Source organism: Echinops telfairi, unplaced genomic scaffold (genome assembly GCF_000313985.2).
Source record: "Echinops telfairi isolate 266 unplaced genomic scaffold, ASM31398v2 ScPeMD7_5592;HRSCAF=6446, whole genome shotgun sequence".
NCBI classification, from domain to species: Eukaryota; Metazoa; Chordata; class Mammalia; order Afrosoricida; family Tenrecidae; genus Echinops; species Echinops telfairi.
In genome coordinates this window covers 20612865-20624651 of record NW_022109491.1, presented here as the reverse complement: position 1 = coordinate 20624651, position 11787 = coordinate 20612865, and the positions used below count along the sequence as shown (strand labels likewise).

General features: G+C 42.3%; 1 protein-coding gene across 2 annotated transcripts in view; it reads right to left on the bottom strand.

Annotated features, from left to right (window-relative positions):
* Positions 1 to 2461: 2461 nt before the first annotated feature.
* Positions 2462 to 11787, bottom strand: part of NDRG3 (NDRG family member 3) — a 34050-nt gene continuing 24724 nt past the window's right edge. Inside the window, exons 9-13 of one of the 2 annotated variants that reach the window (XM_045295472.1) lie at positions 8795 to 8842; positions 6078 to 6113; positions 5942 to 5993; positions 4671 to 4709; positions 2462 to 3597 (exon numbers count right to left, since the gene is read on the bottom strand). In XM_045295472.1, coding sequence (XP_045151407.1) covers positions 3416 to 3597; positions 4671 to 4709; positions 5942 to 5993; positions 6078 to 6113; positions 8795 to 8842 — 357 coding nt within the window. In that variant the 3' untranslated portion in view covers positions 2462 to 3415. The remainder of the gene's footprint in view (positions 3598 to 4670; positions 4710 to 5941; positions 5994 to 6077; positions 6114 to 8794; positions 8843 to 11787) is intronic. The other variant, XM_030887073.2, reaches the window with a different exon arrangement.

The following is an 11787-nucleotide window of genomic DNA, read 5'->3' as shown; positions in this document are numbered from 1 at the left end:
TTAAGACCCCAGACGCTATACTTTTTGATAGCCGGGCACCATCAGCTTTCTTCACCACATTTGCTTATGCACCCATTTGTCTTCAGTGATCAGGGTGGAAATTAAGCACCGGTCAGCCATCTGCTCTTGCCCCCATTCTGCTCCAGTGTTGCTCTTTTGACAGCGAATGTTCAAAACAGGCCTTCGGGTGAGGTCCACGAATGAGGACGTAGGGAATGACCGTCTGTAGCCACTATTTAAAAGAATCCCACCATATAGCAGCCTTTCCACTTACGGAGGCACTTATAATGCAGTTTATAACCCCAGATCTGCTGCTTACACATTTTGTAGACCACCTGTCTTTCTGTCTACAAAAACGGGATTAACACGTATATCATCCGGTCAATAAAAGGAACGTGTGCACATATAGTAAAGTGCTCAATAAAAGGCTGAATAAAACATAAAAATGTGATTTTTAAAGAAAGAACTGGAAATGAATTCACAAGCTAGATAGCCTTGACCAAAATATTTAACTTTCCTCAGCCATCCCATGTGTACAAAATAGAAACTGCCCACTTTGTAATGAGAACTACAAGGAGAATAGAAACTGCCCACTTTGTAATGAGAACTACAAGGAGAATAGAAACTGCCCACTTTGTAATGAGTACTACAAGATTCAAGGAACACGGGAGAGTTTAGTACAATAATCTTGCGTACCTACCGAGTAGAATCTACTTGACTACCTTGCTTCCCTCAAAGCAGGCACTCAATTTTTAAAAAAATTGAATAGGAAGGAAATGATGTGAGGAGTTAATAGGGTAAGGACTTTACTCCCAGAATAAGTAAGTCTAAAGAGGGAAAACAGACAGTCATCCATTGTAAACGTGAGTTTTGAGAGCAGTTGTGGCCGTCAAATCAACTCCAGCTTCAGAAACCTGTAGAGCACAGGTCTGGGAACGTATGTCTATTCATATGCACTTCTCTTTCCTACCAGAACGAACAGAATCCACGTCATCTTCTGGATATTAATAGAAGCAGCGACCTGGAGCTAAGGAGCCTTGATGATGCGTATGCTTCCTGGATAGTTGGAAACTGGTTTGAAGTGATGCGTTCACGACAATCTTGAGCGGTACAAAGCCAGCCGTTTCAGAAGAAACGGAGGGAAACCTCTCTCTATTGAACTGTGCTTTACTGCAGTTTATAAATCGAAGATCTGTGGCACCTTTGAGTTGAGTAAGTCTATCAGTGCCCTTTTTCCAACAGCAGGTGCTCACTTAGTGTCACATTTTGGCAATCCTCACAATGTTTGAAACTGCAACTACACACACAATAGATTTCAGCAGTGTAAACAACTTTTATAAGCACTGGGAAACAAAAACAAAGTGTGTGACTCACTTTATTGAGATGCTCACTTTATTGCAGTGGTCTGGAACAAAATCTGCAGTATCTCTGAGGTATGTCTGTACAGCCCGGTGTCTTAGAGGAATCCAGACGAGAGGCTACAGATTTTTACACATGTAGAACTGAGATGAGAATGCCTCTTCCCCGAGCCCCCGAGCTTTTCTTCACCAATTGCACAGTTGGAGCTCTCACGTACTTTGGAAATCTAGGCATGTTCAATTCTGGCGCGGCCTACTGGCTATTTGGCTTCGGGCAGGAAATGTATCCTATCTTCAATTTCCTCCCTATAAATGGACAGTGCTGCTGGGTGGAATAAGTTATCATGTTATCAAAATGTCCAGCATGGAGCCACTCTTCCTGAGCTCCAGTGTGTGGCTTGAGAAAGAACACCAGCAATCGGCTAACAATGAGACATATACAGCTTTATTTAATAATCTGTTAAAAATTTACACTCTAGCAGAGTGACACATTCCCTATCTCAGCAGAAAGCAAATAACAAATCTGAAAAACCCCTCCCCAAGATTCAGACTTGTGTAACCCTGAGCTTACATCTGAGGCTCTCAGGAGTTGGCCCTGCTGTGTGGCAAGTGGTCTCTCCATGGTTTTACCCACCTCTTCCCAGCAACCGTCTCTGGCTGGCTGTGACCCCTCACATAGCAGCACAATGAGGCTGATAAAAGCATGATGTGGACAGGGCTGCCTTTAGAGATTGGTTCCTTTTCTCCTACTACAAAAGGGAGCTCAAGAGACTATGCTATCTTTCTCATAAATGAGCAAAATAGAAATTTGTTTTATGTCTGCTGAAATCCAGTCTATATTTATTAAACATGATATTATGCTAATGTCTTCTGTCTCCCTGGCTTTTCACCACTGGCATAATATTTAAGCCATATTTCTGCTTTTGGGAGGAACTAAGGGGTGGAGAAAGGAGCCCTAGTGGTGTAGTGGGTTACATGTTGGGCTGCTAACCACAAGGTCTGCAGTTTGAAACCACCAGCAGCTCCATGGGAGAAAGATGAGGCTTTTATGTTCCTGTAAAGATTAACAGCCCTGGAAACCCACAAGGGGCAGTTGTATCCTGTCCTATAGTGTCCCTAAGTGTCAGAATTAACTTAGGAGCAATGAGTTGGGTTTTTTGGAAGGGGCAGAGAAAACATTTCTCTGCCACAAATGTGGGAGGCACTTCTTGTGGACACTTTGTTGGTTGGATAGTGACAACTGACATGCAGCGACAGCCATTTAGCCCTCGCAAAGCTGAGACCTCGCTACGAGAGCCCAGTAGTTAAGCCACGCCCACTCCTTAAAAACTCCACATTGCATCAGAATCGTATTCATGGGCATCTCTCCTCTTATTTATAGAATAAATAGTTGTGAACTTATTTGGAAAGAAGGTGGTGACTTGTCACCTGGCCCACCTCTCTATGAAATCAGCATCCTCTTATTGGTTGCAAATAATCAGAGTTCCAAACAGTAATTATGGTCTTCCACACTCTTCAGTTTCTCTCTGCTGAAGTCATTTTGTAGACTGTACTGATCAACTTGGAACCAAAGAGAATGCTGTGGCCTATCCAACATAGAAATCTATTCTGCACATTTCCCCTAAAAATACCATTGAAAAAGGAAAAAAAAAGTCCCTTTGTTGTTTTGCACAAGCTCTACAAGAAAGCATGTCTAAAATTACAGAACTACGCATACACAAACACAGACACACGTGCTCGCACACACATGGAGTTGGGGGTTAAAGAATCTTATCAGATACATAGTTGGGAGAGCACAGGAAAAAACTGGCAAGAGAAGATATGGAGAGTTGATCAGCGAAGATGTTGGAATGTTATAGTAATGACATGGAAGTGGTTCTTGGTATATAGAAAAAGAAGGGAGGGTGGGCAGAGAAAATGATAAATTCAGGCTACCACAGAGATTCAGTGGCCATGCATGAGTTAAGGATAGTAGATGCCAGTTGGCTGGATGAAATGTCACATTATATAATGGAGTGATCAGGTGGACTTGCACAGTCCCAAGGAGGGGTATCCGCTTAGCAGGACACCTCCATGGTCTCCTGTTTGTCTGGGTCCTCAGAGGACTCAGGGACTCCTTGAGTTCCATCTGACTGATTGCTGATGAGAGACCGGCTGTAGGGACTTTCTCCAGAGCTCAGGCTACTTGAGGTTGAGTGGGTTCGTGATCGGGTGAGTCGGGTCATGCTGGCAGATGGTACTGTAAGAAAGAACCGAGAGGACTAGAAGACAGAGCCCAGTTAAACGCAGCTAAGTGAAAAGCTTTCCCAACCCTCTTAGGGTGATACCCAAGGACAAGAGAGAGCCATCCCTATTCTACATTATTTGCTTAAGGTGAGTGGCTATATGCAAGGCTGCTTTAATCCTTTGGATTTGGTTGGAATCTCCACTAATACTAATCCACAGCAGAACAAGGAGGAAATTCTAAGCCCAGAGTATAGCCTTTTAGTTTTACCCATGCCATCCATACAGTTACTATGAAGGAGGTTTTGGGAACCCTAACAGGTACCCCAAACCTGAAGAGCATGCAAAACCAAACCAAAGAAAAGAAAGACAAACTACAAACAAGTATGAAGATGTTTCACAAACAGTGCAAGCCTGATACAACGAGACGGCCAGCCGTGTCCACAGACTATCCTTGCTGTCTGAGGGGGAGAAATGTAGGCAGGTGAGGGTGTAGGGAAGGGCAGATGGGCTTGGGGGTGATGTCTGCACAGGCAGTGAGGAACATGTGGCCTGGGAGAAGGGGATCTGGTGTTTAACTAAGACTCCTGTTTTGCCATTGTTTTGACCTTAAGGTTCTTCCAACTTGAGCAAGATGAGGCAAAACTTCCCTGCCTATCCTCCCAAGGGACAGCAACTCCCTCAGCTCTCATTCCAGTGCAGGGATCAAAAGAGGCCATCACCTGCAGAGTTTCCTGTGCAGGCTTCATAACTCCTATTTTAGAAAGTCAAAACTGCCATACAATCTCTGGGGCCTGAGGACTACTCAGGCATCAGAAGGTGAGGGTGGGAGAGTGGTCATGTAAAAGGTATAGAATTTCTTCTTCTGCAGGGTTCCTGGATTTAGTGTGAGGAGATGCATTATAGCCCCTCTCCTTCCTTCCTGCTGGGGGCCCAGGCTGACCTGCAGGCTAACCCTCCTTGGACATAATGAGCCACGTTCTGTCAGGCTCTCACTGCATAGGAAACCGCGGACATGCTGCAAGCAGCCAATGCATCCAGGAGGGTGTAGCTGGGAGGCAGGGGCAAGGCCAGCACAGAGGAAGGTACCTGACTCGGTGCTCAGGTGACTGAGCTGCACATACGGGACTGGAAGCAGGATGGACACAGGAAAAGGCAGGTTAGTGACCCGAGAGTGCCAGGTAGCAACCTTAACTGCCTTGTACACACTGACAGAAGACTCTAAGCCAGGGGTGACATTTTACTTTATGGTCACTGAGAAGTGCTAACGTTGAATGCTGCTTCCAAAGCACCTCAGATGTGCTTCTTTCAACCCGTCAAAGGTAATTACTTGTTTTCCTGTCCACTATAAACAGTGTCTTGCCTTGGACTAGAAATGGGCCAAAAGACAAGCAGTTTCCTAAGAAAAGAAATGGAGTCTGGGCTAGGAGTGTTTGCTCTTCTCAGTGAGCCAGAAGGAAGTGGATGTGCACTCACTTGGCAGGGGCTCAAAGACATGGACCACACAGCCATTCCAGACAAGACATACACAGTCTGCCTGCTGGGCACAGAGCTGCATCCAGGGGCCTAGTTACTGCCCAGAGCAGCTGACCAGGCAGCTAATCACAGTGATACAAAATACAGGAGGGGGATGAGGAGGTTAGGGAGGAATAATCTTCTGGGTAAAGAGCTTTGTACCTGGATGGAAAGGTTTTCCTTCTTAAAATTCAAAGAAAAAAGTGTGGATATTCTGTGCCAAGTGAGAAAGCTCAGAGGTCGCACAAGACAATCAACCAGGACAGTGGCATATAATGTGGACACATGCATTTAAAATATTTTGCAGGCTCATTCTTTGGTGGTGGAACAGATTTAATGAAGCGTATTACTTTTTCTTTTGCAGTCTCTACTTTGTTTCTTAGGCTAGGAGCTGTTAACCAGCTAGGTTCAAATGTAAGTTGCAATTTCACATTCAAAGCTAGGACAGTCTAAGCTTTAGTGGTTGAAAATGTGCACTCTGGAACCAGACGGCTAGGGTTTGAGAAATGGCTCTGCAGCTTAAATGTCCTCCTGGGAAACGTGTTTACTTCTTTGAGTCTCAGCTTCTCCTTCTTTCAAGTGACCTAATAATAGAACTTACCTCTTACTGTTGTTAGGATTAAATGAGCATACAATGAATACCTAGATAGTGCCTGACCCACGTTAAGGTGTTGGCTCGTCTTACATATACGTACAAGACAAATGCTCTATAAAGGTTTGGTTTCAACTTGACTTAAGGCTGGCCAGCAAATAGGTTTTGCCCTGGGAATTGTGGACCCCCTAGATGTCAAAATGATCCCACTGTCAATAAACCTCTGCAGGACAGAAAGTTGTGTACTACTCACTGTAGCCCATTCCCTGCAAAAAGTACTTGAAGGCCTCGGTGAGCTTTCCAGGCTAGGGGGACAAAATAAGAATGCATTAATTTTTCTATAGGAGGAACGGTAGATTCAAATGGGCACTTTAAAAAAATCTCCTTACCTGAACCACTTGAGGCAGTCCCCCACAGTCTGCCATCTAGAAAAGGAAATATGTGTAAGTCAGCTGGGATCTACACTTCAGGGAATTGCCGGGAACATTCTTGCATCTTTTCAAATTGGAAAAAGTTAGATTCTGAGGTTTAACTGCATCCAAATGCACATCTCATGATGTGCCCTTACATACACTTCACAATAACTAAGTGCTTCCCAAGCCTATACAAAGCAGGGGATGGTTTTTCTGGACCATGGTGGACATTTTATGTTAGGGCCAGCAGTGGAGTTGGCTACCACCTTCAGCCATGATCCGTACCCATCTGAAGAAAGTTACCTTCAAAGTCCTTCAACATTGTGACCCTAACTTCTCATGGCACCATGCTTTCCAAACCCCTCCTTCTGGTTTTGATTAAAAGCAGTTTTCTAATTAAGAACTGATGTTGACACAGGTCACCTGGCTTGGTCAGCCACTCCCTCCTGACTAGAGTTTGAGGCTGCCTCTCACAAATGACTGAGTATTCTCAGCTGGGCAAGGGTTTTGAGTGTAGGACTTTTCAAACTTTAGTGTGCTATTCATAAATGTTTATTTAAACTTTATAATGCAGCAGAAGAGAAAGCTTGCGGGGGGAGAGAGGAAAAAAGAGGAGCTGATATCAACGGCTCAATAGAAAGTGACTGTCTAGAAAAAAAATGATGGCAACATAAATACAAATATGCCTGATACAACTGATGTATGGATTGTAATAAGTATTGTAAGAGCCCTCAATAAAATGATTTTAAAAAAAGAAGAAAACTTGGTATAAAAGTTGAATTTCTGTTTTCTAAAGTTTAAAAGGAGCCCTGGTGGTGTAGTGGCTATGCATTGGCCTGCAATCTGCCTGAGCAGCAGTTTAAAACTATGAGCTGCTTGGTGGGAGAAAGACTGGGCTTTCTACTCCCATAAACAGTTAGAGTTTCAGAAACCCACACGGGGTCATATGAGTCAACACCAACCCGATGGCAGTGACAAAGTGAGAAAGATTTCAAAAACAGCAGTAATATGACTAACACCTACAATAAATAAACAAACAAACACAAGAATAAGCCAAGAATGCATCCTATCAATAGGTATGAATGTCATTTTGCTTATCAATATCCCACTTGTATTCAAGTTTTCGATTTTGAAGAGGCTTTCAATGTTCTCTAGTCTGGTGTGAGAGGTGACTTTGATGTACCGCTCAGCAATTTTGATCATCCACAAGACATTCAGTACATCTACAACAGCACAAGCGCCAACTCAGGGACACTGGATCAACAACCAAATCCTGATGTAAACTTCTGTTCCATACATGGAATATGTGAGGCAATAAAGAATCTCCTACCAATCTGCATGACGAAAACCATGGTTTTCATGATATGTCATGAGGGTTCCACTGGTGACACCAGCATTGGAAAACAGTTCTCACACAGAAGAGAGAGAATGCTGGGAGAAACTACCAGATAGTTTGACATCCAGTTCAACTGGCAGCATGGTGTTATGGGCGGGCATTTTGTCCCGAAAATATGGAATTCAGTTTTATGCTGGTGAGTATCGATTCAACTCTGGAGAGAAAAATCAATTTGAAACCACATACTTATTTTGGTTTTAATTAATGTTTTGGCCTACCCATCAATCATTTGGAGCTCAGAATATTGAGTTGAGTCACTTTAGAGCAGTGGTTCTCAACCTTCCTACTGCTGTGACCCTTTAATACAGTTCCTCATGGTGTGGTGACCCCCCAACCATAACATTAATTTCGTTGCTATTTCATCATTGTCATTTTGCTACTGTGAAAGGGTTTGACACACACACACACACACACACACACACACACACACACACACACCCCAAAGGGGTCAACACCACAGGTTGAGAACCGCTGCTTTAGAGGATTAGCTTTTGGTTACATTTCTATGAACATGGATTGCTCCTCATGACAGCACTCTTTTCCAAACAGACTTCAAAGAGAAAAGGAGGAGTCAGAGGTCTTTCAGACTTTGAACGTGGCAGAAAGCTATACAAGATCAGCACTTATTGCTATAGCAGGCCAGATTCAAACTAGGCGACCAGTTACCTAAATATTGTAGGAAAGGCTTTAGAAAAAGTTAGGTTGAGGTAAGGATACGCTGAAACTGGCTTTCGGTCAAGACAAAAGGGGAAGAAGAAACTTGATACTAAAGCATTAACAGAAGAGTTGCTCTATTTTTCCAAAGAGAAAGAAAATGGCGCTCATAACCATTATAAAATTATAGGGAAAAATTCCTCACCAATACTGCAGGATTGACATGCATAACATTACCATCTGTTATTTTATTTAAGTCTCAAAACAACATTTTAAAAATATGAGGTTTTTAATGACATGGAAAAATGCTTACATCATAAAGTTGGAAAACAGATACAAATCTACAAATATACTACTATCTTAATGATGTAAAAATATACAGGAAAAACACATCAGCATTTCCCCAGAGGCTACCTTTGGATGGTAAAATTATCGGTAATTTAAAATTTATTTTCTTCTTTTTGCTTTTCTCTACTTTCTACAATGAGAAAATAGTCAGGATTTTTCATTTTCTTTTATTGGACAGTGTAAGATATGACAAAATAATAATTTATAAATGAACTCTTCTATAAAACAGAAAAATGTGAACCATGTATATAATTTATTCAGAAATGGCTGGCAGTGGAAGAAGATGACAGATTACCTTTAGCAAAGTTGTATTTATAGGGTCCAGGCGAGAATTGCATTCAACCTAAAAAAAAAGTAAAAGAATGTTATCAAAAAATGACTAGAAACGGAAAGAGATGGCTTGGTATGAGAGTGATCTTGCAAGATTAACAGCTCAGTCTGGAGATGCTGAACCAGCTAAAGCGATGACCAGAATACATGGGGAGACATGTGTAGGCGCATCCACATCTGCCATTTATGAGACCTCAAATCCTAGCTAATTTCACTTTCTGGATTGGTTACAAATAGTCTCTGAAGAAATAGCTGTTGAATCTAACATACAACTCCTCCTACTGGTGACATAGAATGGGGCAAGTTACCTTACCCATTTAAAATGTGAACCGGACCGTGCCCTCTCCTGCAAGCATCTCTGTGGTGACTTCTTATCACAAGTGACCCTACTGACTGCACCTTCTCTTGTTCATTTTGCACTCCTTTCTTGTGTCTCCAGGGTTACTTCTCTGTCTTGAGGAATTTAGGAATCCAAATCTAAAGTTGATTCTCTGTGATTTCTCTCTCATTGCACCCTGTGTGATCTAACATACTACTCTTAATTATTACAACCTTGTGTCACCTCAGAGTACTGCCCCGTGTTACATCTCAGAGCCTATCCTCTTCCTTCCAGCCATTACCCACACTGCTCCTAAACTCTCCCAGTCAGGCTGAGAGGGTTTTGTTTTGCTTTTTTCAGGACAATGATCCCGTGTATTGATGAATACAGGGACCTCAAAGCAAATGTTTTGGGAAGATGATCTCTACGTTCAGCAATGTTTTATGGTTACTTTGATCAGCTGTGTCTATCATTCTACACATTTGTCAAATATACACATACAAAACACTGTGCTAAGAGCTCATGGGATAGAAACGTATAAGACAAGGCAGAAAGAAAGCACTCAAGAGTTTCAAGACTGAGCTGAGTAGGGAGTTCTAGAGCTAGGGCATGGAGAAGGGGTGGAATGTGAAGGCTTCCAGAATCAGGGATGTGAAGTAAAAAGGCAGGGCATGTGTGGGCTTACAGAGGGACACGTGCTGTGAAGACGCAGTGAAAGGCTGAGGGTGACAGGCTGGAGCTGAGTAGAGAAGGCAAAAAGCCACAGCAGGGCTCTGAGGTAACAGGGTTTGAGTTAGTTTAGGAAAATACCAGCAGTATGACAGACTTCAGAGGCAGCAAGTCGGCCAGGAAGCTATTAAAATTATTGAGACAAGAACTAGTAATTGAACTGAGTTTTTACTTTGGGCATTTCGGGAAGGCTGGTACACAAAACTCTTCTAGGAGTGGATGTTTAGAGACAATAACTGATGCAATGGTTTATCTGGGGTGTGGGAGTTGCGTGGGGGGCAATGAAGGGATTTGGGGATCAAACAATGAATGCGGGAGGTGGGAGGGAGCATTAGAATTGACTGTGATGATATATATATATCATACATACAACATATATACATACAACTCTTTTAAAAAAGCAATTTAACTATGGCAGTGTATGATGTGAATATTATATCAAGAAAACTACTGAAAAAAAGCAAAGCAAAGCAAAGAAACCAAATTTGACCAATGGTTGTCAGGGGTGAAAGAGGAAGACCTTTAGCTTAGGGGGCATTGAATTAATGGTGGTGGAGTAATTTGGAAAAGGATATCAATAATGGTTGTACAGCATGAAGAGTATAATCAATGGTACTGGACTATAGATGTAGAAGTTGTTGAATTCGAGAATGTTTTGTTGTATATATTTTTGCCATAATTACAAAAATAACATTAATAACAAAACTCTTCTAAAATCAGGAGATGATCTAAAAGCTAGGTCAGGGTTTTGATTTGCTCTCTACAAGTGACAAGTTAGGCAGTGATAAATAAATGCACTAGTACTGAAAACAGAGTAACACTAAAGGACAAGATTTAAAAATGAAATCCCTAACTGCTGAGTACAGTGCTTAGAACATAATAGACCTGCAATATTTTCTAGATGAGTGAACTATCAAGTACAATTTATTATAAGCTTTGGTTTATTATAATCTTTCCTTGGTTCACTATAAGAAATATTGATATCTAGTAAGCCAACCTCAATGATTTTGCTTTGTTTTGATAATACAGAAGAGTTAATGCCCATTTAGTCTTCTTGCACATATGTATATATTTTTAAAGGAACAGTCAAGGGAGATCATCACAATAGTTGATTTTGGACACATGGACGTTCTCCCCCAGATCACTACATGCAGACGTTCCCTTACTCCTCTTTTGGTGTTCCCTGTAGCAGTAAGCAAGGAGAAGATGCTCAAAACACGATGTTGAGTAAGTGAGCTAGCAACAGTGGCCAAAACCTGTGGAGCCTCTCCTTGCTCTCCAATCATGGATCTTCTAATTGCTACCAATTTGTGGAGTAAAATGCGCTGGCAGGGAGCTGGTTTGACTATACCTAGAAGAACATCTACTTTGTAGTATAGGTGGAGATTCTGAATTTCTTCTCCATAAGCAATGAGTATAGAAATCAAAACGATAGCTTATTTATATAACCAAATTATATGTTGTCAGATGCCACTGAGCCTGTTCTGACCCACAGTGACCCTGGTCCGGCACCGTCCTCACAACTGTTCCCATACCACACGAGCCCATTGCTGCAGTCATGGTGTCAGATCATCTCCCTGAGGGCCTTCCTCTTTTTTGCTGCCCTCTACTTCACCAAACATGACGTCCTTCCTTTTCCAAGGACTGGTCTCTCCTGACCACATGTCCAAAGTATGTAAGATGAAGTCTTGCCATCCTTGCCTCTAAGGAGCGCTCTGGCCTTACTTCTTTCAAGACAGATTTATTTTCCTTTTAGCAGTCCATGGTACTGTCAATATTCTTTGCCAGCACCACCATTCAAATGCATAGATTCTTTTTGGGTCTTCCTTATTCAATGTCCAACTTTCACGTGCATACAGGCAATGGAAAATACCATGGCTTGGGTCAGGTGCACCTTAGTCTTCAAAGCA